The 26,029-nt window shown below is 46.2% G+C and overlaps 1 protein-coding gene across 2 annotated transcripts in view; it reads right to left on the minus strand.

Moving 5' to 3' along the window:
* SLC9A7 (solute carrier family 9 member A7) overlaps positions 1–26,029 on the minus strand; it is a 133,664-nt gene that overhangs the window by 18,257 nt on the left and 89,378 nt on the right. The window contains exons 11-14 of one of the 2 annotated variants that reach the window (XM_032842965.1): positions 24,809–24,920; positions 20,770–20,923; positions 11,188–11,247; positions 7,042–7,105 (exon numbers count right to left, since the gene is read on the minus strand). In XM_032842965.1, coding sequence (XP_032698856.1) covers positions 7,042–7,105; positions 11,188–11,247; positions 20,770–20,923; positions 24,809–24,920 — 390 coding nt within the window. The remainder of the gene's footprint in view (positions 1–7,041; positions 7,106–11,187; positions 11,248–20,769; positions 20,924–24,808; positions 24,921–26,029) is intronic. The other variant, XM_032842966.1, reaches the window with a different exon arrangement.

Genomic DNA, 26,029 nt, shown 5'->3' on the forward strand with positions numbered 1-26,029 from the left:
ATTTTTAGAAATCATGTGGAAGAAAGAGGGCAGAGAAATGTTTCCATTTGCAGATCATGGTCATTCCTTCAGGTAATTAGGTGCTGGCCTAATGACAACTCAAGGGAGGTTTCAGAATGCCGCTCGACTGACTGGGAAAAAAATAAATGGTTTTTTTAAAGTGATAGGCTCTAAGCTCGTGGTTCTAAATGCCTGCAGAATCAAACTAAAGAAGAGACTAACACAGAGACATACACGATCAGGAAGGGTACCATAAGCCAACAGGCACAAGACAAGTCCCCCCGAGTCAGGTGCATCCGCCCCTCCCCTAAAACAGCAATAAAAATGACAAACCCTGCCTCTGTCCTCCTAAGCTCCGTCAAACCACAATGGGGTGTCATCACCTGGAACGCCTCCGTTTCTACCACCTCATCCCTACAAAGCTACAGGAGACTTCAATAAGCCCCCAGAAGGACCATTACCGTGAGGAAAGCAAAGGAATGTCTCTTTTCGAAGGCAAACTAACAGAAGGTTTTCACAGGCGACAGAGAGCTATGCCTGTGCTCCACAAATAAGATCAAGGGGCCTTAGAAAGGTAGGAAACAAAAAGACTTCGCCCAAAGGTTACCAGGGGTAAATTTTGAGCAAATAAAAAGTGTAGTTTCATAGCAGGGGTGCTAAACAGCTTCTTATTCTAAGAGATGGTGCCAGAAGCAGGACTAGGTACAGGAAGAACATAGGTAAACCTGCATATGGTGGCTTTGGAGAAATCAGGGAGTGTCTGTGGAATGGGACTAATTTTTTAAGCTGGCCCAGAAAACAACCAATAGCTGTTGGCAGACGGGATCTAGGGGCCCCCTTGCTCCAAGCAGTCTAGGGCTGAGCAGGGATCAGTGTGGGTGCAGGCAGATCCTGTAATAGGCAGCCCCCTCCCCAGGCTGCGTGTATAGAACAACTTGCCTTGCATTTCCATTCAAGCGCTGCCTGTGGAAAAGGTGGGGACCCTGCCCCCCCAAACCTGCATTCCTATAGGAGGGTTTTATGCCTCAGCCCAGGCTGCTTTTAGAACCTGAAGCATCCTTTCAGATGGTCATCTTCTTCCACCTATAACAGCTACCTGGCTGATCTATTCATTTTTCGAGGCTGGGTCCAAGGCTGGCTTCTCTGAGAATGTTTCAAAGGCAACAGAACACACCAACATGTATAGATATGAATATCACAGGCTTTCTCAACAAACGACATGGGTCCAGATCCTAGCTCTACTCCTGGCTGTGCTACTGTCTTGCTGTATGACTCTGGGCAAGTTTAAATTGACGTGTAACTGACATCCGACATTGGGTCAATTTACAGTGTACAGATGTGTTGGTTTGATACGTTCATCTGTTGCAGTAGGATTACCACATTAGCATGAGCTGCCATCTGTGCCCTTTCACATAATTCTCTTTTCCGTTTGTCCATGAGAACAACTAAGACCTACTCTCTCAGCAACTTTGCAGTTTTTAAGAGTACTGTGGACTATACTCACTACGGTGTGCATTAGATCTCCAGAACTTATCTATTAGCCGCAGAACTGTACCCTTAAACATTTCCCCAACTCTCCCAACCCCCACTTCCTGGTCACCCCCATTCTACTCTCTGTTCTTATGAGTAACACAAGGGATTTTTAAACTTTTTGTTGACATTATTAATAGAGAAACCCCTTTAAGCAAATATCACTGACTCTCCCTATCCCCATTTTTCGAGGATGTAACAATGAGTGTATATATATTTGTTGCATTCATTAAGCACCTAAAGGTGTGCCAGGCACCATGCTGGGTGCCAGAAACACAAAGAAGAATGACATTAGCACTTGCTTCTCCAAGAGCCCTTTTCCAGAGGGGAAGACACACAGACATATGGTGACAAATGCGATGAAGAAAAAGAAGGCAGATTAAAAAACTGAGGAGTGACAAAGGTCCTATTTTTGAAATTTTTTTTCTAGAACTAATAAATAATGATTTCTGGACAGAGTTATATTTATTTCCATTCTTACTGTTAAAAGATACAAATTTTCCAAGTTAAGGTCATTACAGTAATGAGAACAGCTTATGGTTTTTTTCAGAGATGGAACAGAATACTTCCCTTCTCACCCCATCCCCCACCACAAAGATGTCTATGTCCTAACCCCAGGAGCCCGTATGTTATGCTATATAGCCAAAGGGGCTTTGGAGATGGGCTTAAGGTATTCCAGGGGGCTGATGCAATCACACAGGCCCTTAAAAGTAGACAAGGGCAAAAGAGTCAGAGAGTTGCAGTGGAAGAAAAGGCAGGAAAGATACAAAGTGTGATAAGGACTTGCCCCGCTGTTGCTGACTTTGAAGACAGAGGGGGCCATGAACCAGCACATGCAGGTGCTGCTAGGATGGGATCTTGACCCAGGGCCAATGGTCCTAGCAAGGAAATGGGGCTTTAGTCCTACAACCACATAACTGAATTCTACCAGCAATCGGAATGACCCTGGCAGTGGGTTCTCCCCCAGAGTCCAACCCCGCCGACACCTTAATTTCGGTCTTGAAACAGAGAAACCAGCGGAGCCCGCCAAACTTTTAACCTACAGAATATAAGACCAGTGTCTTAAGCCCCTGAGTCTGCGGGAATTTATTGCAGTGGCCTTAGAAATCCAATGCAGAGCAAAAAAGCAAGGAAGTGATGTGACCCAATTTGGGCCTTTCCTTTTCTTGTCCCTGGGATGGTGGAGCCAACGACTCTCACAAGGGAGTAATAACAGGTTTTAAAAACAGGGAATCGAGAGCTACACAATGCCCACTCCAGGGTTTTTCAAAGTAGGAATGGGCACACGACCCTCCTGGGAACCCTGTTAAAATGTGGGTTCAGAGTCAGTGGGTCTAGGTGGGGCCTGATGGTCAGCATTTTAATAAGCTCTCTGGGGATACCCAGGCTTCTGGTCCACGGGGACACTCAGAGCAGCAAGGACAGATCTACGGACCTCACCTTTGGCACTCTCCACCCTTACCGTCCCCTTCATCACACTGTCACCACACCCTTAAGAATGGAGGTTCATGTGCATGGTCTGCAGATGTATCCCAAGGGCCTGAAAGATTGTCCGGAACATAACAGGTGCTCAGTAAGTATTTGTCAAATGCATGACTAAATTAATGTGAATTCTGCACTTCTAAGAAAAAAAAAAAAAGAAAGGCCAAAAGGGAAGTCTGGGACAAAGGGGTGGGGGTGGGGGGATGAGGTGAGGGATCAGAAGAACAAAAAAGAAAAGCATGGTGTTGGTAGGGACAAAGAGGAGGAATTTGAGAAAAGGCCCTTCCGCAACTGTTTGAAGTCAAAGATTTAAGTAACTGGGTATCAGGTTTCAGCCTAGAGGAAAACTGGGGAAGGACCCAGAAAGCTACATGTCAATTTCTGTGTGCTCGTGTGCACTTGTGAGCGCACGCACACGCGCACCACAAGCCAGTAGTTCCCTTTCCTTCACACGCCACTCATATCCTGCTTGTGGCCTGGTCCTGCTGAGATGATAAAGCTAGGATAAATTCGAATTCACGCTCCTAGCTACTCCAAAGCAGCCCCATCAATGTGTGCTCTTCTGTTAACTTGGGGAAGGAAGTGAATGAGGTCTCTGTCTGGCATGAAAAGGTCCCCCTCGAATGGGGTGGGAGGTCACCCCCAAGCCCAGGCAGCTTGCCTCCAGCTGGGCTTGTTTTTGTTTTGGTTGCAGAGTCACCAAGACCTCTGGAGAAACAAAGCAACTGAGGTTTTTTTGTTTTGTTTTGTTCTAATGAGTCAAACTTGCCAGGGACGTGAAGCAGAAGTCTGCCCACAATATTCTTATGCTTCCCTCACACAAAGCCAGAAGTTCTAGCCAAAAGCTCCTTTCCTTCTCCCACATGAGCTAATATTCTGTAGTTCTGTAGCCAGAACTCTTGGGCTTCTAGAACCAGTGAGGAAAATCACGTTGTCCTAAGAAATTCATTTCCATCAAAATGTCACTTTCCTCTTTGTTTTTAGGAAGATCATTTAGATAATGAGGTAACGAGAACTGCCCTTTCTTTTCTGATGGGGAACAAACATCTGGACTTTCCCCATTTATGACTGCAGTTTCATGACATCACTAAGCGTGTGACCTGGATCCATTTCAGGGGAAACTGCAAGAACCCAGGATTTTACCCAAAAATGAGAAGCCCATTTATTTCTCTGTTTTATTGTTGCTCATGACCACTAAGTGCTCCCAGCCCGGCTGTTAGTGGCTCACTGGACTGAGAAGGTCAGGTCAGGAGGTCTGAGAGATGTAAGGCCTGTTAAGTACAAGGACATGAGTCCTATTTAAGAAGGTGCCCTGGGAAACCAAGCTTGAAGTCGCCTTTTTTCCCCCCAGTCTGACAGCAATCTTGAAAGACTTCCACAACGCCAGTGGAATGGATTCTGAGGGCCCTCGGCATGACTATGTTTGAGGCTCGGAAGGAGAGAGATTAAGGGAAAGCCATGACACCAGCTCCTGGCTAGGGCGGGCCACCGGGTGCCACTGGGAGTCCAGCAGAAGTCACCACTAAGGGCACATTCACAACTGGCCCAAAGGTCCCCCCAGGGAGCCATCGAGGACACTGAAGACCCAGGCCCACCAAGGGAGGTTTCTGAAACACACTCCGCCTGGGGCAGGGAGCAGTCACTGCCCCACACTAAATGCACTGCCCCAACCCTTAACACTCAGGACCCACTGCTTTCTCCAACATTTCCATGGAACAGTGACAGCAAGCTTGTGACTTAGTTATAAGCCCAGTGTCTCCATTGAAGTTCTTATGAGATGGAAGGTGAGTTCGGCTACAGGAAAGCAACCAAAACATTTCATGCTTTTCCTTTCACAGATGCTTAAATCCAGAGGCAGGAGCAATGAAAAACAAACAGCAAAAGGGCTGGGGGTGTCTGACGAGTCTGGAACCAACAAGATGAAATCTGTCCAAACCCTGGCTATCCAGCTGGAATTAGCCTGTTTTCTTTCAAAATTCATCTGGACCAGCTGTGGTCCTGGGGAGGAAGCTTTGGAGCAGGCCATTTTTATCCTTGCAGAGCCCTTCTTCTCCTTCCAGTGAAAGAAAGACACTTCACCCAGGTTTCCTCAGGGTGAGTTTCAAGATCTCCCTGTTAGACTCTAAATTAGCTTCCAGGTACACAATTCCCAAACCCTCGGTTTCTAAACTCCTTAATCCAAGGTAGGGACCAATGGCAACCTTTCAAGAAGAATTTCTCTGGAGCACCATTCAAGTGGGTGTCCTATCATTCTCCATGAAGCTCACTGAAAACTCTTCCTAAAATGTCCCGCCCTTTCAGAGGTTGTGGCTTTGAGACCCTGAATGGGCACTGCCACCAAGACATGACCACCCTCAAAGAGAAAGAAATCAGGAAAAGCCACAGCGGCACTCCCAGGCCCCACAGGGCACCACCGTAGGCAACACTTGTTTAATGGGCTTCAAGGGCTGGAGTCATTTAGAAGGTCCTCTGGCGTCTGAAATATAGAGAGTAGGTTTAGGATGGAGTGTGATTCCACTGACTGGAGAGAAAGCGACACCCAATACGGTCACAGACGGAGCATGCGTGTGGTTGGGTAAGGCTTTCTGCCATGCTGCACAAAAGAGTTCTGGACCCGGTGGGGAGGGGGGCATTGGTAACATTTTGGTAACACGTTTTTGCTCTTAGCATAGCCTGTCTCTACCTAGCCCGGCCAGCCCAGGAAACGCCGGCCCTGGGAGGAAGCAAACCCCGGGGACACAGCAAGGGTCCTGTGGCAGCCCGCACTCACGTCTGCCACTTCGCTGATGCTCTTCCCATGAAGAGGTTATGATCTCTCTCCCCTCCCGTTGCATCTGGGCTGGCTTGAGCAACTCAAGTGCGACCACCAGTGAGTCCCAGAGGTGACCAGAAGGTCCTGAGACCTTTAGGATCAGGTCAGAAAAGGCGGTGCCCAGCTGCGGGAACCCTGAGTCATTGGGGAAGGGGCCCAGTGCCCCCAGGCCACGTGCAGGCACCACGTGTGGGCACTGCAGTGGGCTGTCCTCCTCTTCGGGTCCTCCCAGCCCAGGCGCCACACAGATGAGCGAATGAGTCTCTGGCCGATTCTGGCCCCCAGCTTCCTGCTCGAGCAAGGACAAGCTGCCCCTGTTATGCCCTTTCCAAAGTGCCGACTAGAGCATCCGTGAGTGAAAGAAACTGTCGCTCCCTTTCCTCTGCATGATGCAGCTGGTTACGTAGCAACAGTAACTGGAACAGATGGCCAAACCGCAGGCCAGGAGTTCCTCTCGGCCACGCGGACTCTGTCAGAATTCTCCGTGGCAGCGGGTACATGTCCCTGCTCGTCACACTCAATGTTGCCACGGGGCTCCTCTGATCCCAGCCTCGACAGCTTCCCTCCCCGGCATGCTGTCCCAGGCTGTCACTGCTGCCACCACCCTGCCTAAGCCCTAATGGTCCACCTGGGGGTGACCTTCTGTCCTAGGCGGTCGGGGTGAGGGTCCCTGCTCAGCCATTCCTGGGCTTGTGGGGAACTCAGCAGGAGAGGATCCCGGGCCTGGAGGAGTGGGAGGGCCTGAAATCACCCACGTCCTTCCTCTCCTCCTCAGATTCCTGGGCTGCAGAGTCAGACCCCATCCCCTGCCTTCCCCTGCCTGGGCACTACAGACAGACTCTGACCCGGGGACAGTGAGCCAGTCACCAGTGTACCCAGTCTATCCATTCTCAGAAGGCAGGCAGTCAGGGACTTAGCTGGAATGCTCTTCCTGGCTGGCATACCACCCCCATATGGTGTTTTAAAAATGCCGACCCTAGGGTCTAACCCCGGCTTCATCACTTTCTAATCCTCTGACTGTTGATGACTCACTGAGACTCTCAAACTTCAGCTTCTAATCTGCAAAATGGGGACAACAGGACCTCCCTCATAAGGCTGCCATCAAGGTCATGGTGAGGAAATCTATGTAAAGAGAACCCGGCCTATAGTAAGTGCTCACTACATTGTAGCTCTTTAGAACAGTGTCTTCCCTTGAAGAAGCACCTCTTGTGACTTACCCCTTGTAAGACTTGAAAGCTGTCGTTGTTGGGTGGTGGGTCTTGATCTGGGTCAACACCAACTCTGTAAGTCACCAGGGAGAGAGACAAGGAGAAAAAGGGAAAGCATTAGCTTGGACCACGGCAGCCATGCTGGCTGGAAGTAGCCAAGAGGCCAGCCATCTTCCGGAAGCGGAAGGAGTAGTTAGCTAGAAGAGGAAGGCTGTCATGCAAAAGTCGGGAGAAAGAGGTCATGTTCCATGTCAGATCCCGGGGGCAGGAGAGGCAAGTGGTACTATGTGCTTATAGCCTACATGAGGCCACTGGGGAAGGGCACCCAACTGTCCCTCTGTCTTCCTGCACCAGAGGGTCCATTATCCAAACATGGGGCTCATTGCCCCATGTCTTTTCCCTTCTGCTGCTCCCTCACGTCTGCCCTGACCTGCTTTCCATTCCCTAAATTTCTGTTCCACCATTTTTCATACATCCAGGGTGGTGCCAGAAGAATTTATGGTGAACACCTATATATCTACCATGGAGACTCTACTGTTAACATACTGCTAGAGTTTCTTTATTGCATTCTCTCCACTTCTCTATCATCCATCTTAATTTTTAGATGCATTCAAATAAAGTTGCAGACATCAGTACACGTCCCCTAAATACTTGGGCATACATTTCATTAACGTCTTATCCTGCTGCCCCCATGTCCTCCCACAGCTGAGATGACCTGAGAAGTGACTCTTTTAAGATCAACAACTGAAGACAGAAAGAAAAAGCAAAGTGGCAAAATCCACTTACAACAGATCCCATGCTTTGACTAGGGTAGTCATCTTGGCTTAGTAACACACCAGCTGTTGTCTTGTGCACCTGTTAATTTTTCATCCCTGTACCTTCCACACCCTGAGGCGGAGGACTGTGACCTCGATCACAGGGGGAGGGTGGAGAAAACAAAGAGGACAGGAAAATTCTCTGCCTTCCCATGCTCCCTCCAGTGTTGCAAAGAACTATAAACCAAGAACATGGTTTCTGGCAGGTCTGACTCAAGCTTGAAGGGAGGTGCTGAATAGCTTCACCCAAGGGTCTTGGCAGTCCAGTACTGGGGTGCTGGCTCCAGTGAGTGGACAGCAGACTACAAAAACCCACGTGTGTGCACCTTACTTATCTTCCTCTCCCTCCCTCTTTCCTACCTATGATGTCCAGGTTATTTCTTGAAAATGAAAACAGAAGACAACAGAGATGTGCCCACCTCTGAAAGCCAATGTCTACCCTGTCTTAGCACAGCTCTGTTAAGCACTAACCCGAGGTGTGTGTCCCTGGAAAGGGGGAACTATGGAGGGAAAGGGAACAGAGAGCCCGTATGTTGCTGAAGGCGAAGTTTAAAACCACAAGATGAATTCGTGTATTCGGCAAATCTTTACTGAGTGCCCGTGACACCAGGTTCTGCTCTATTTAAACTCTAGGGTACCTGACACCAGATTTCCTACCTACAGGCCTGGGCTTTGGTAGAATTTTTGCAGTGAGTTCGATGGACTTTGCTATGTGTCTAGGGGCTGCTTTGAGGCTGGAGAGTCTGAGATTTGGAGGCTTGTCCTCCTAACTGGATGTTATTTGAGGACTTTTGAACAACAAGTCTCACAGAGATTTTCTGACACGAGACCCATGCAATTCAGGGCTGTCCCCCAAAAGTCCTCCCACCAGAGCCTCAATGTACCTGATGTGTCTAGTGTATCAAAGTGTTAGCCGAGAGGTCACATATGGAATTCCTAGCTCCTGATTTTGAGACCTCACCTGTTTCAGACACTCTTAACACACAATCCCCCAGAGAAGAGTCCTGTCTGGTAGCTCGGTCTGCACTTGTGGTATCGACAGCTAGGAATCCAACGTTAGGCCCTGCTTTGTGGCCTACAGCAGCACAAAGCCACTTCACGGCAGACTTGTTTACTCAGATGAGCTCCCCAGTGCAGACTCAGAGGGGCGGAGTGCCGGTTCCCCTGCTCTTTCTCCGACAGCCTCCCGGAATGCCAGGTGACACAGCAGCCCTCGGCCTAACCACCAGCTCTGACCAGACTGTGGGGCAGGAGCAATGAGATTATCTGATCTGAAGGGTATGAGGCACAGTTTGGCCAAGAATGTGGCAGTCCAGGTCTGCCACTAATAATCTCTCCTTTCTATACTGTGAATTGTGAAATATGTGAAATAAAGGCCTTCGTAAATGGCCTCCGCGTCAGCAAAGATAAAACACGTTGACGTTACTGTCCTAGGTAAAATAGGTTGAGGACGCCCTGTATTACAGTAACGAAAATAAAACCCAATATAATAGAAGCTGCTGAATGAAATTTTGCCCCCTCTAGGCCTTTAACTAATGTCTATTAAAAGGAAAAAAACTTGGTTAACAAGAATTAAATTCTATTCACCAAGAACTGCTTATGAAGACTAGGTTGTGACTATTTTCATTCAAGTTCTGGCAGTGTTGGTGGGACCCATCTATTTATCCTGGGCCCATGTGGTCAGGTCAGAATTCAACATAACAAAGCACAAAATGGTGAAATAACTTGATAACATCACAAAAGTAGGGTCACCCTGAACTCATCGCAAACTCGTGATGTTCAGTGTTTTTTTCTTCGGGGGAACTCGGGAATGATTCTAGATCCATGCTGTCCAACAGAACTTACTGCAGCTTTCTAGATCTGCACTGTCCAATGTGCTAGCCACCAGCCACATGTGGCCAGCCCCTAAGCAGTTGAAAAGTGGCTTACAGGACTACTGCTGCACTTTACATGTCGTTCAGTGTCACGCCAAGTGAGAAAATAGAGCAATCAAACTAATGTGCTCATTCTGGAATGAAAACAAGAACATGAATAATTTCCTTTCTGGTATGAGTGTAAGTACATTCTGACGAGCTGCCATCTAAAATGCCAGGAAATCCCAGGAATTTTAGAGGTGTTCTACTTTAACCGGTGATTTTTCAAAAATGTGAATGGCTGAGGCTCTAAATCATTGCAGGACTAGGAGACACATGCCTTCCTGTAAAACCTTGAACTCCAGATCACAGTCTGAATGCTCTCATGTCCCAAGTGTAATAACTTGCGCTTTGCCCAAAGGACCTTCCTTCCTGAAGGTGGGATATTTCAAAAGAAAGGGTTTCCTCTGTACCTTAAGTGCTACCTAAAGTCAGGCCTCCAAAAAGTGAACATGTGTGTGTGTGTGTGTGTGTGTGTGTGTGTGTGTGTTTTAAACAGCAGAAAGAAAGTGTGAACCCAGGGATCTTAACAGCTTCCATTACTTATATACACATCGTTACGGCCCATCCGGAGCGCTGTGATTTCACAGCGTCCATGGCCGGTGATGAGCAGGGCTGTTGTCTCCACTGCCCTCAGAGGGTGACGTCCTTTCACAGTGGGAGGAACAGAGCTCAAGCCTACTGTGCCCTGATTTACGTACTGGCACTGAGAACCAGGTTGGGAAGAACACACGCTGATAAAGACGCAGCAAGGGCAAAGGAAACATTAAAGTCTTTGTTCTGTTTGCCCCACATGGCTCCCTCCCTGAAGCCTAATCGGATCATGAACTTGGGTGGACACTGAGAACCTAACTGCATTACCAGAGTCTTTATCTTTTGGGTTTCTAAAAAATAAAACAAAACTGCTTTTGTATCTTCAGATTCCCCATAAGGTACGAGTACATACTTACATACTTTAAAAACTACTCAAAAGCACTGGTACTTCATTCCGATGGTGTAAGCCCTACCCCAGTCATGGCAGACATACCAAATCCTAATTCTCTTCATGAGTGAACAGCCTTGTTTTACTAAGACTTTGTGTAAGATGTGTCTGCGGCTCTGAGAATGGACCGCTCTGGCCACTAAGCTCAGTTGTGTAAGAGGGGAGACCGTTGCCAACTCCGGCTTTGGTGGGGACACACACTGCCTAGTATGCAGGGACAGAGAACGGAACCTCAGGAACACCGAGCCAGCAAGCAACCCAGAGACAGGGTGGAAAAGGGGTTAGACTTGACCCGACCTCTTGCCCCTTGGCTGAAAGGGGCAGAGGGTGGGCGCACACAGGAAGGAAGAAAGAGACAAAACGGCATCAAGAGAAACACGTCAGGTTAGAAGGAAGAGAAAAGCCAGGCGCAGTTAATTTGTTTCTGAGGATTTCTTCATGTCACCTGAAGTACTGCCGGCGCAGTTCATTCTGGTCCTCTTCGGACGGCTCCTCGACGCCAACTCTGGGCAGCAGCAGAAGGGAACGTGAGTGTGATGTGGGGAGCACAATGGAGCCAGGAGCTCTGGGCACAGGACCCGGACCATGCCCATCAAGGAACAGGCGGACTCACTCTGAAGAGAGATCCGTACCCTCTCTGAAACTGTACCCATTCTCGCAAACCCAGAGAGGCTGCTAAATTTAAATTTAAAGCAACAATGTTAGGAGCTAGGCCCAATCAGGATCAATTGGGAAGGAGGGGAAGCCTCTCAAAAGATCATGTAAGGAAACCAGAGGAATGCGTGCAGCTCGTGGAAAATGAATTTATACAAGTTTTCAGGAATTCACCTGTTCCATAGCGCAAGGTACATCCATAGGAAAAACAGAAAACAAAGTTGTTACGAAACACGTATTTGAAGTGTTTACACATATTTTGACACATATTCGACAGAAAGAGCAAAAAGCACCATATTGTTGAAAACAGCAACAATACTTAAAAAGACAAAGATGGCTTTTTTTTTTTTCTTTTTTTGGACACAAGTAAACTGCGTTGTCCAAGGGTTCCTGAAGGTCAGGAACTCAACTTCTGCTCTTCTCTTTCTCTTGTGCCTTAGAGTTGACATGGTCCCTTTGTACCTGTTTTAACAATTTCTGGGTTGTATTCAGGGTACATCTGAACCTTGCCATCAGACTAACACCAGTGTTTCACGATCTTGGCACTATTGACATTTCAGGCCCTGGCCTTTACCTCCCAAGATACCAGTAGCAGCCCCCAACGCAGTTGAGGCAACTCAAAATTTTATCTCCAGACATTGCCAAATGGCCCCTGGGTGGCAAATTGCCCTCAATCGAGAACCACTGCACTAAATCATGTATTATCAGTTGGGGGTGGCACTGTCCCCATGGGTGTGAATATTGGTTCTTATGAGACCAAAAGTTTTAGACATTACAATGCTTTATACCCTCTAAAGCATGATCCTACATAAAAAGTCTATAGCAGATCTGTGCTATTTTTTTTTCCAGATCTGTGGTATTAAGATTTCACTGGAAGAGGTAATCGGGAGAAAAACATTTTTGAAGGGTTCCTTGTAGGGGAACAACAATGAAAACAATGTGGAAAAACACTGTGCTAGACAATGCCCAACTTCTTACGCTACTGAAATCCCTGGGAATCTGCAAGTGAGAATGAGCTATGCTTCCTAAGGGGTACCTGAACAAGTCACCTGCTCAGAATATGACTTAGAGCAGATTCTCTATTTTACTATACTACTGAAAAATTGTAACCAATTCCAGAAAAGCAAACTGGTCTCCATTAAGGTAAGATTCACTGATAATAATAATAGCAATGGGAGTAGTACTGATGTTATGATTTGTAATGATAACATAATAAAGTTATATATAACATACATAATATATAATAATTAATAGTTAAAAGATACTAAATGCTTACTATATGCCAGATGGTACCTTTATTTCTTTTTCAGATGGTACACTTCATGAGAGAATTCTTTATCACATTTATTTTATCCTTGCACTACTGTCCCCATCTAAACAGGTGAGGAAACTGAGTCAAAGAGGTAAATAAGTTGCCCAAGGTCACAAAGGTAGAAAATGGTGGAACCAAGACTGTGGCTGAGGCTCTTAGACCCCAGAGCCCCAGTTCTTCACCTCACAGTATCCACCCTTTAAAAAAAAAAGATTTAGGGCACCTGGGTGGCTCAGTGGGTTAAGCCGCTGCCTTCGGCTCAGGTCATGATCTCAGGGTCCTGGGATCGAGTCCCGCATCGGGCTCTCTGCTCAGCAGGGAGCCTGCTTCCCTCTCTCTCTCTCTCTCTCTCTGCCTGCCTCTCCGTCTACTTGTGATCTCTCTCTGTCAAATAAATAAATAAAAAATCTTAAAAAAAATTTATTTATTTGAGAGGGGGGTAGGGGGTAGGGGCGGAGGGAAAGGAAGAGAGAAACCCAAGCAGACTTAACGCTGAGCCCAACATGGGGCTCCATCCACGACCTTGAAATCATGACCTAAGCCAAAACCAAGAGTCGGGACACCCAACCAACTGAGCCACCCAGACGCCCCGGGATCCATCCTACGATTACACGTTGGCGTCCTTAAAAACGCTTTTCAAATATCCAGTTACAAATGCTATTACATAAAGAGCTCAGGGCTTCTCCCTGCCTTTACTCTTCACAGTATCTGGCAAATCGTAAATTCTCAGTCTAATAGGATTATACTGAGCAGAGTGTCCTTCCTTGTCCTGGAGTGTCTGCATGGCTGCGCTGTGGGGTGTGAGGGCTACCCGGATGCCTGGGCGTGTGCCACTCCGACCCCACCTTCACCACCATCTCATGTGTGTGTCACCTGAAGCTGGCGGCTCCAAAGAGCCACCACGCTGCCCAAATGTGCTCTGCACACATACCAGGCTCCTTTGCTGAAACAGTCCTGTGGTCACCTTGTTAAATTGCCAACATTACATCCCGTGTGAATAACAATATCTGCTCAAGGGACTAAGAAAAATATGTAGTTTGTGCATTACCAGAAAACAATTTGAGCGTCTCGCCATCATGTTTTAAAGTATCAATCACCACATACTGATTTTAAAAAGATAAGTTGGATTTCTGGAAAGCAGTAACCTGGCTCTGGATTTGGGTCACGTTCATTTTTATTTTACACACAGACTAGAACTTAGCCATGGTAAAAAATCACAACTAACTCCTCATTATTTATGGTGGAACTCGGAATCCCACCCTGGGCTTCTGACTTCTGAGCAGCCACTTAACACCTCATAAGGGCCTCTGTCCGTAGCCTGGAGAAATAAGGAATGGGTAGGTGTTGATTTTACTTAGGTCATAGAGCTCAAAACACCACACTGAACTTCAGGGGGTTTCTGAAGAATTTTAGAATAAGAACCTGGTTCACATAAATGATTCATATTCACGAAGTAACATCAGAAACCACAGGCCAGAGAAACCAATGAATCTCATTATTTCTTTATTTCTGAGGGAATTTCTTTTCATGTAATCTCTATATCTGTCAGTTTCTATACTCAGACAATCATTATTTAAACAAATCTGGAAAATGCAAAGTACTGACACCAAACATATTGTTTACCTATTTGCTTCATTATGCTGTCTGGGCAGAGCTGGACAGAAAGAAGGAAAGAATAAAGATAGGAGCAGAAGTCAAAGAAATGGAGAGAAGAAAAACAATATAGGAAATCAATGAAACAAAAAGCTGGTTCTTTGAAAAGATCAATAACATTGACAAACCTCTAGCAAGACTGAAAGAAAAAAAGAGAGGAGATATAAATGTCCAATATCAGGAATGAAACAAGGAGTCATATAGATGACACTATAGATGTCACAGATGTGAAAAGAATAATAAGGTAATGCTACAAACAACATAAATTTGACAACTTATATGAAACAGGACCAATTTCACAAACTACTACAGTTCACCCAATATGAAACAGATAATCTTTTTTTTTAAGATTAATTTATTTGAGAGAGAGAGAGCAAGCATGAGAGTGGGGGGAGAGAGAGAGGGAATCTCGAGCAGACTCCCCACTGAGTATGGAGCCCAATGTGGGACTCAAACCCATGACCCTGAGACCATGACGTGAGCTGAAATCATGAGCTGGATGCTTTATCAACTGAGCCCAGGTGCCCCATGAAAGAGATCATCTTAACAGCCCTATAACTATTAAAGAAATTGCCTTCACAATTTGAAAACTCTGGAAAAAGAAGTCTCCAGGACCAGATGGTTTTACTGGAGAATTCCATTAAGCTTTCAAGATGAGTTAACACAAATTCTACATGATGTCTTCCAGAAAACAGAAGAGTAAGGAACACATCGCAGCTCGTTTTGTGAGGCCAGATTACTCTGATACCAATATCAGATTGGTAAAATAGAAAAAGGCAGTACAAAATACAATAGAAAAAGGAAAATAGAAAAATAGAAAAAGGCAGTACCAAAAAAAGAGAAAATGGTAAACCAATATCCCTCATGAACACAGAGCATAGAAATCTTTAAGAAAATAATAGCTAATAGAATTCAGCAATATATAAAAAATTTATACACTGTAACCAACTGGGGTTTGTTTTAGGGAAGTAAGGCTGGTTAAATATTTGAAAATTACTTTAGAAAAAGGGGGGTGCCTTGGTGGCTCAGTCAGTTACGCACCTGACTCCTGATTTCAGCTCAGGTCATGATCTCAGGGTCTTGAGATCAAGTCTTGTATTGGACTCCACGCTGGGTGTAGAGCCTGCTTAAGATTCTCTCTCTCTCTCTGCCCCTCCCCCACTCATGTATCTACTCTCTCTCTTAAAAAAAAGAAAATTAATCAATGTAACCTACCATATTAACAAGCTAAACAAGAAAAATATGACCACATCAATAGATACAGAAAAAGCATTTGACAAAATTCAACACCTGTTCATGATAAGAACAAAAAACGCTCAAAAACCTAGCAACAGATAGAAATTCCCTCAACTTAATGATGATAAACATCTACAAAAACCCGACAGCTAATGTTACACTTATTGGTGAAAGACTGAATGCTTTCTCCTTAAGACTGGAAACAAGGCAAGGATGTCCGCTCATGGCACTGTTACTCAACGTCATACTAGAAGTCCTAGCCAGAGCAGTGAGTCAAGAAAAGGAAACAGAAGGTACACTGGTTGGAAAAAAAGGAATAAAAGTGCCTCTGTTTGCAAATGATGTGATGGCCTATGTAGAAAATCTCAAGTAAGTTACAAAACCAAACCAAACCCTCCTAGAACTAATAAATGAGTTCAACGTGGTCACAGGATACAAGATCAACATAGAAAAACCAGGCTGCCTGTGTGGTGCAGTCGGTTAAGCATCTAACTCTTGGGTTCAGCTCAGGTCATGATCTCAGGGTCGTGGGATCCATCCCCACATCTGGCTCCATGCTGGGCGTGGAGCCTGTTGGAGATTATCTCTCTCCCTCCCTCTACTCTTCTCCCCCTCTCCCTCTCTAAAAAACAAACAAAAAACAAAAACCAATTGTATTTCTATATCCTAGCAGTGAACACGTGGAAACTGGAAAGATAGAATAGTGGGGCGCCTGGGTGGCTCAGTCCGTAAAGCATCTGCCTTTAGCTCGGCTCATGATCCCAGGGTTCTGGGGTCAAGCCCCGCAACAGGCTCTCTGCTCAGAGGGGAGCCTACTTCTCTCTCTCTTCTCTCTCTGCCTACTGCTCTGCCTACTTGTGCTCTGTCAAATAAATAAATAAAACCTTTGGGGCGCCTAGGTGGCTCAGTGGGTTAAGCCTCTGGCTTTAGTTCAGGTCATGATCTCAGGATCCTGGGATCGAGCCCCGCATCGGGCTCTCTGCTCAGCGGGGAGCCTGCTTCCTCCTCTCTCTCTGCCTGCCTCTCTGCCTACTTGTGATCTCTGTCAAATAAATAAATAAAATCTTTCATTTAAAAAAAATCACAAGGGGGGCACCTGGGTGGCTCGGTGGGTTAAGGCCTCTGCCTTCGGCTCAGGTCATGATCCCAGGGTCCTGGGATCGAGCCCCACATCGGGGTCTCTGCTCCACGGGGAGCCTGCTTCCTCTTCTCTCTCTCTCTGCCTGCCTTTCTGCCTACTTGTGATTTCTCCCTCTGTATGTCAAATAAATAAATAAAATCTTTAAAAAAACAATCTAACAAACCACGGACAGGCGCTGTATGCTGAAAACCATACAATCTAAATAAATGAAGAAACATGACACATTCATGAATTGGAAGAGTCAACATAATAAAGATGGCAATTCTCCCCAAACTGATATATAGGTTTAACACAATTCCTGTGAAAATTTCAGTGACATTTTTTTTAGAGATAGACAAGGTTATTCTAAAATATATATGGAAAGGAACTAGAACAGCTATGACAATTTTGAAAAAAGAATAACGTGGGAAGCTTCGCCTCACATGATGCTAAAGTTTATTACATAACAATAGTTATCAGGACAATGTGGTCCCGTTGGAGGGTTGAATGCATACGTCAGTGGAGCAGAACATAAACAGACCCACGTGTATACAGCCAACTGATTTTTGGCAAAGGAGAAAAAGTAATTCAATGGAGTAGGACTAGTTTTGTTTTGTTTTTTTAAGATTTTATTTATTTATTTGAGAGAGAGCGGGAGCACAAGCAGGGGGAGCAGCAAAGGGAGAGGGAGAAGCAGTTTGCCTGCAGATCAGAGAGTCTGATGTGGGGCTCGATCCCACTGGGATCATGACCTGAGCCGAAGGCAGATGCTTAATGACTGAGCCACCCAGGTGCCCCAAGACCAGTCTTTTTAACATATTGCCAGAACGACTGAATGGTCTTAGGCAAATAAGATAAAATCTCAACCTAAACCTTGTATCTTATATAAAAATCAACGGAAAATGGACCACACACTTAAATGTCAAGCAGAACACTAAAAGGAAAAAAATTATAAATGGCACTCCCTCAAAACTGAAACTTGTGTTGTATGGTAGACTCTACTAAAAGGATTAAAAGACAAGCCACAACCTCAAAGAAAATACTTACAAACCACATCTCTGACAGGAGATTAGTATCTATAATAAATAAATAACTCAAAACTCAATTAAAAAAACCCAAACAATCTGATTAGAAAACAAAGAGTTTGAGCAGGTGTTTCATCAGAGAAGATACAAGAATGGCCAATAAGCACACGAAGAGATGCTTGATATCATTAGTCATTAGAGAAATGCAAAGTGAGGCCACAGGGAGGTACATCCACACACCTATTAGACCTACAATGAAGGAGAGTCACCTGGGTGGCTCACTGGGTTAAAGCCTCTGCCTTCGGCTCAGGTCATGATCCCAGGGTCCAGGGATCAAGCCCTGCATTGGGCTCTCTACTCAGCAGGGAGCCTGCTTCCTCCTCTCTCTCTGTCTGCCTCTCTGCCTACTTGTGCTCTCTGTCTGTCAAATAAATAAATAAAATCTTAAAAAAAAAAAGAAGAGTGGTAACACCAAATGCTGGTGAGGATGTGGAGAAATGAGATCTCTCCTATGCCCAGTCATACATATCATCATTTCCCGATTCCTCTCTGGGCACTAGCTGCTATGTTCTAGGTGCTATCTGTACGTTACATGGATATTTCCATGATGATAAAGTTATTATATTTGTATATATAGCTTATGTGCCTCAGGGAAAGCTACACACACTCTCAGTTCTGGAAAGGACAATGTGAGTGGCCCAATTTGGAAAAGGGTTACCGGAAGTGCAAAATGTCACAAGTCAACTCTCCTATTGGTGGGAAATTATTTGCCTATACATGTGTGTAGTGTGTGGGAGGGCCTATAAATCAGGATGAAAAACCAACGTGATTTAATCAGGCTCTGAGCATCCAGGTACCTGCTGAGTGACCAGAAAAACAGGAGCAGAAAGTAATCTCAGAGGCCAATCTTGAGATTCTTGTTTCTTAAAAAGATTTAATTTATTTGAGGGGCACCTGGGTGGCTCAGTGGGTTAAGCCTCTGCCTTCGGTTCAGGTCATGATCTCGGGGTCCTGGGATCGAGCCCCACATTGGGCTCTCTGCTCGGCGGGGAGCCTGCTTCCCTCTCTCTCTGTGCCTGCCTCTCTGCCTACTTGTGATCTCTGTCAAATAAATAAATAAATACAACCTTTGAAAAAAAAGATTTATTTGAGAGAATGATAGAGTGAGAGAGCAGGGGAGTAGTAGAGGGAGAAGTAGGCTTCCCACTGAGCAGGGAGCCCAGTGTGGGGCTCTGTCCCAGGACCCTAGCTAGGATCATGACCCAAGCCGAAGGCAGATACCCAACCAACTGAGCCACCCAGGCGCCCTTAATCTTGAGATTCTTAAAGATTCTCAACTGTGTGCAGAGTAAACCTCCTTTCTTACCTTTATTCTAACACAGAACAAAAATGGTACCATTACATGTGTCAGGTTTAGAGCCAAAAAGCTGTCCATTTTCTTCTTTAGGTTCATATTCCCATGATGAATTATTTTCCTTAATACAACTCTTGAGATTCATACCAGGAACTCAAAGTTCTGGTCATCCCAAATTTCACAACACAGAGGTGCCCAACACCATCCACCTTCTCACAGGTGGTAGAACACAGCAGTTCAGCCTGTGGACTGGGTGCCAAGACTGCCAGGGCCCAAATCCCGGCCCATCCCCCTAAAGCTCTGTGACCTGGACAAGTTATTTCTCTGGGCCTCAGTTCTATCAACTCTAAAATGAAGAGCATATTCGTAGCTTCTCTACCGAATGTTGTGAAGATTGTCTTAACACAGGCGCAGCATCTTGTACAATGCCTGCATCACACAAGTGTTAGCTATTACGGGACTGCCGCTGATCAGCCCCGAGTAGCTTCTGCAGACCCATGAGGATGTGAGGCTGAGACTTGCTAGGCCAGAAACGGTGCAGCTGGCAGAGGCCAAGCCCAGGAATCCCTGCCTGCCATCAAGACAAAAGTCTTGATGGGGCTACGGAGGTCTCTCCAATTCCAGTTTTCTCCCAAATTCCAGCACACCTCCCCCCCAACTAAGGTAGGCTCTGCAGCTGTTGTCTGGGCATTCTATATTCCAGAGAAGGGAATGTGAACTAAAAGCTGGCAGAAGAAAAACAGAAAAACATCGCCACCTTGTGGCTTTCCAGAGAATTCCTCTTCACACCCACGCCTTGTCTCCTGATCACATTCACCCTCCGCAGACTGCAAATGGATGGAGGTGGTGGGGGTGCCTCCCATGAGCAGAGCACACCCACTGAGAGCTGAAGGGACTGCGGAAGGTCTGCTGGCATGCTTTCACTTAGCATTTGGGGAAACTGAGGCCCAAAGACATGTGAAGGGCTTGCCGTGAACCAGAGCCAGAGCTAGGCTCTGGGACGCCTGACCTCTGTTCCAGTGCCCTCCTTACCCTAACGTGCTGGAGCTTGCAGCCCCTCTGGTCTTCAAACACTCTTAAAAAACAAAAAATCAAATTCTGGTCAGGGCTTTCAGTCCTGACCGAGTTGCAAAACCACAGGCAGGGGATATGCATGAGGCTGCAACAGAGGATGGTGACACAGGAAATATCACCTCTTTGGTACGCTTCAGCAAGAAACAGATCAATTTCCTCCTAGAAACAAAACTCAAATTGCCTCTTTTTGTTTCTGGTGGATGAGGTAGCTCTGAAGGCCAGAGGTGTGATTTCACAGGAATGTGCACTGCCTGACTTTGCCGGCAGTGATATCCATTCTCCTGCCTGCAGCTTTAAGACTTTGGAATTCTTGCCCTAGTGTCACTGTTCTAGGAAGGTCCAAGTGTTTCTAAGGCCTCGTGTTGTCATACTAACAGAACTTTTCATGCCCACCTTCTTTTTTTCTCGTGGAAAAGTCAATATTCTGAATTTTTACTCATTGCTTTTTATTTTCAATCCCTCCCCCAAACCCAACCCAACACAACCCTGTTAAGAACCTTCTACCCACTAAGCTGTCTCCCCTGCCACACACACACCTGCACCAGGGTGGACACAAGTGACCCAGTTAGACACAAAACTGACCATGGTTTCAAACTGACCTTATGTTAAGCCACGACAACATGGGCGTCGTGCCTCCACCAATGACCCAAACGGTGAAGAAGACAATGAGGAGCGTGGTCGTGAACATCATCTGGCGGGCATAGGATGCTGTGTCTCGGATGGCCAGTGCAAATGCCATGGCCCCCCTGAGGCCTGCAGGGACAGGAGAAAAAGATTTGGTTACAAGGCCAAATGACAGTGTATCCTCAAATGCACTGTTGCCACTTGGGGCTAATGGCTGGACCCCACGTGCTGTCTCATTTGGAAAGAAGAAACTTAAGGGCACGTGGTTTTTCTCCTGTTGGATTTTTTTTTTTTTTTCAAAATGCCCGTAATGTAAGGAGAAGAACACTGCACTATTTTGTATGGCCCATTCTAGGACAACAACATGCTCTTATTGCTGAAATAGTTCTGCTAGGAACATGAAGTAAAAAGAAATTTAAATAAAAACATAAGCTCTCTAGGTCTGTGATCCCAGCACTATACGGTCATCATAAATGGAAGTAGCAGGCTAGGTATGAATGTGGCAAATGCCTATTTGTGGCTTCTGTGCCACGAACCACAGAGCAGGTCAGCATTTCCTTAGCAAAGCCACACAGAGAAGCAACGATATAACTTGATCTACATCAGGGGCTGGCAAACTTTTTCTGTAAATGGTCAGATATTAGAGATCTTAGGCTTTATGGGGTAAGGGGGAAAAATTAAGAATACTGTGCAGGTACTGATGTATAAGAGAAAAAACAGATTCCCACAAAATCTTATTGACAAAAACCAAGAATGGACTCATAATAACTGAGTACAGTTTGTTGTAATATAGGTGCGTTAATGCAAACAGTGGGATTCTCTTGGAGGATGAGATTTCACCTGATTGGATTTCAAAGTCAGTGTCTCCTCTCATGACGCGGACTGTAGATGTCCATTGGTAAAAGCCATTCTGAGCCGTGGCGTGTATGACAACAGACAGCAGCCAGACTGGACCCCAGGACTACAGTTCGCTGACCCTTCACCCACATTAACGGGCATTAAGATTAGGCACCAAATACTTAGAGTGAGTACAGCACAACCCGTAGGGAAGTTGAATCACTATGTTTACATCTGAAACTAACATAAACATTGTGTCAACTTGACTAAAAACAAAACAAAAAACCCTGCCAAATAGAAATTAACTTTATGTAGTTAAGTTACATTCTTACCTTTAATTTTAAAAGCATATGTTTTGATCTACACAGTGCAACACTCACAGAGGAATTGAAACAATTGTGAATATTCTTAATATATATTCACAAATATGTTCTTTTATGTGAGTTCTCATATTTTTATTTTGCATTAGATTTTACTTATGTTATATTTAATAAAATATTTTCGGTTTTTTGGTTTTTAAGATTTTATTTATTTGTTTGACAGACAGAGATCACAAGTAGGCAGAGAGGCAGGCAGAGAGAGAGAGGGGGAAGCAGGCTCCCCACGGAGCAGTGAGCCCAATGCGGGGCTCGGTCCCAGGACTCTGGGATCATGACCTGAGCTGAAGGCAGAGGCTTTAACCCACTGAGCCACCCAGGCGCCCCAATATTGTTTGTTTTTTTAAAAAAAAGATTAAACACCCACATTTTAATGTTTGCCATTCTAAGCTCTTTTGTTCCTTCTTCAAAGCACACTCCTCATTTGTTTTAAAGTAAAGAGTGACTCCATGGTCTTCAATAGATACCTGGCATGAGCTCCTGTTCACCAGCAGTGGAAGAGGGGGCACACGACAACTGTGTATGTTGTATGAGAGCAAGAAAAGTTATCCGCACTGTATCTGTTTGTGTAGTTTCCTACCTTTCCTGATAATTTTGCAAATTCGCTAATCTGAGAACTTCACAATTCACTGCAGAACGACTCCCCAAAAATGACATGAAAAAACAAAGTTAATGTTTTCTGTTAATCTGTCCTAGGGAGACACTTACGCACATCTAGAACGCCGACAGCCACCACTGTCAACAATCAATATTTAAGCCTCTAAAAGGATGCTGTCTCTAAGAACAAAGCGTGGGGGTCAGAGAGAGACAACGTGTGCTACAGTAGTCTTGATTTTATCAGGTAAACACTGTATGCTGTACGATAGAGAAGCCTTGGATTTTTTCATCACTTTAAAGAACTGAGTTCCTTTCAATTGTTGAGATTGCTCCCGGCAGGAAGTAACTTTTACAGGAGACGGTATCTTTAAACAGCATTGTGTACGTCACAGTCTTGTAGTACAGAAAATAATGAACATACTTTAAATTTATCCAGGTGCTGAATTATCTACAGCTGGCCTCGCTCTTTCCCAGCAGCCCCTTCTTGATATGGAAGGAGGACCCTGGTGTGCCCTTCTCAGAAACCTCTAAAGTTGCCCGGCTGCTCTCGAGTCAAGCCCAACCTCTTGGGCACAGCAATGGGGCTTCCTTGGGGTCCAGACTCCAACAGTGGTTCTCAAAGTGTGGTCCTCAAACCAGTAGCAGCAGCAGCAGCAGAAGCAGCCAAGAGTACGTGAGAAGTGCCCATTCCTGGGGCCCTGTACCTGCGGAAGCACTCTGGTGGTGGGGCCCCGAAAGGGCCTCTAACCAGCCCAAAAAGGTGGTTCTGATGCCACCTGAGCTCCCAGCAGCCTAGATGCAATTTCCCCCATCCAACCTGACCCTCCTTCTGCATTAGCCCCTGTGTCTTACAGCGAAAGCACACTGCTGCCCTTCCTGGAAAAAGCCTGGCAACGCTCTCCTGATTGTCCAACCTGCTGCCTCACGAGACTCATTTCTGGCAAACCCAGGACGAAGGCTGCCCCCTCGGTAAAGATGGCCCCAGGCCCTCCTCTTCCCCATCTTGATTGCAGTGTGTCACGCTCCCTCCAGAGGAAGTTAGCTCTTTGCTCACCTGCCTCCCCCACAGCAGACTGGGAGTCTGGCAAGGAGGCGGTCTTTGTCCCCTCCAGAACCCAGAGTGCTGCATTACAAAGAGGATGCTGTGTGGACAGCTGTCAGAGTGAAAGGCATTCACTGCAGCAGGTGGCCTGTTTCAGTGCAGAGGTAATCAAGTACCACACAGAGCAACTGCTTCGTGGTGGTGCGGTGCCTGTTGCCGAGAGTTCCAGAAGACTCTGACACCCCCCTCCCCAACGAGAACCACCATGTTGCAGTCAAGGGCTGCTACTCACTTTGCCTTTTGCGTAGTTCCTCCCCATCCCCCACAGAGGACAGAGGTACCTTTAAGGATCCCTGTGGCCTCCGGCGGCCCCACCATCTCCTCCCTCTGCTCTACAAAGACCCTCTAACTTGGATCTCATCTATGATGCCTGACGCTTACTGCGTGCTTACTGCACCATCAGCTCAGGCCAGCTGCTCTCTCCTTCCTTTACCTCCACGCATTTTACTGTCCTTTGTTCCCTTGGTGGCTTCTGCACACTTCTGAGCTTTATGGGGTGGCGGGGGAGGGTGGTGGATGTGGGAGACAGTGTAGATCAAACAGCACTATCACAGCTGTTAATTTCCAGTGTGGGGCTCATCTTGCTTATGCAAGTGGTTTTTCGGTTTGGTTGGTTTTGTGTTGTTTTATGCTTCAGAGAAAGTTGGGACTGGGAGGAACCTCAACTAAGTAGCTCAATTTCATTATTTTACAAGACTGGATACTGCAGCTGGGAGGTACTGAGCAACCTGGCCTGTATTCTTTCTCATTAAAGACCTAGAAATTTTAAGTCTGGAGCCCTTCTGGAAGATTAAGCATTATGAATGCCGACCAGAAAATAATCAAGCACTTTAAATACTTGTATACCTATAGGTCCCATGGGTGGTAGAGATAAAAATGAAGATGTGGCTATTTTGGGGGAAAACGTTCACATTTGGTAGTACAGCTTGCAAAACCAGAGTTAACTCTAGCATGGATGTCAGCCTACCCAGCAGGGCAGGGACACAAAAGAACCAGGCGTCTGAACTTCTGGCTCTTCATGGACCTTATTGATGCTATTTTAATCATGCTAGCATTCCTGCCGAATAAAACTCATTTTTCTTGACAAGTACAGTTTTTTACCTGAAAACATCATCATGTGTTGAAAGTTCCAGCCAATCTTGTGCCTTCTGCCCAAGTTGAGGAAGAAGGAGAGCGGGTAGATGTGTGCAGCTCTGCCCAGGAAGATGGCGACCTGAGCACCAGGTGGAGGTTAAGGAACCAACAGCTTTCTAGAAAGGCATCTTCCCAGAGCCTCTGGCAGAGCAGAGAATGTTAGTGATGCTGTGATCCCTCATGACCAGGAGATAACTGCACAAAGACCAGGATGGTCGCACGAGGCAGCCAAGCTGTCCAGCCTCCCCTGAAACAAGTCTCCGCAGCAAGTGGGGATTCAGTTAGACAGCTTTCCCAGCCTTCTGGCTCCCATCAGAGTTCATTTCAAACCTTTTAAATGGGCTGTTGTAACTTCTTTTTAAAGATTTTATTTATTTGAGAGAGAGACTATGAGAGCAAGAGCACAAGCAGCGGGGAGGAGGCAGAGGGAGAGGGAGAGGCAGGCTCCCCTCTGAGCAGAGAGCCTGATGTGGGACTTGATCCCAGGACCCCAGGATTGTGACCCGAGATGAAGGCAGACCCTTAACCGATTGAACCACCCAGGCATCTCTGTTATAACTTCTTGATTTAATCACACTGATGTGGACCAAGTTTCCCATCTCCTAAAAATGAGTCCAGAAAAAAGCTCAGGCACCACGGCAGGGGTTGGGGGGTGCGTTGAGAGGAGCGAATCGTGGCTTGGGCTCCATGAGAAGGAAAGTCACAAGAAGAGCAAACGCCTACCCTCCAGGTCAAACGGTAAAGAGCAAATGTCCTGGGTAAGAGCGCATATGCTTCAGTCAGAAGTAGAGAGCAGGGGCCCGAAAGGACCAGGAAGATGCTACAAGTGAGACACTTTGTGCAGACAAAAAAAGGACTCAGGCCACTGAAGGAGCACTCCTAACCCTCCTAAGACTCAACGGGAGGGGGAGATTTTTCTACCTAAGTGGCTTAAAAGTCTTCCAGAGGGGAGAGCCATGGAAATGGGGGAGTGTGGAAGGGGAGCTCTGCTGTGGACAGCGAAGAATTCAGGGAAGCGGGTCATCCATCACTTGCTGAGTTTAGACTAGAGTCTGGCAGAGAGCCACATGCTGCCCTGGTCGCAGAAGGAAACCGCTGTGGGAGCCTCGGGGACAGGGAGTTTCTGGGCCAGCCGAGCACTGGCTGCCTGAGCTGCAGCTGTTTCAGACACAAGCCAGGGCGGAACTG

This window comes from Lontra canadensis, unplaced genomic scaffold (assembly GCF_010015895.1).
Source record: "Lontra canadensis isolate GAN:19392208 unplaced genomic scaffold, GSC_riverotter_1.0 scaffold134, whole genome shotgun sequence".
NCBI lineage: Eukaryota > Metazoa > Chordata > Mammalia > Carnivora > Mustelidae > Lontra > Lontra canadensis.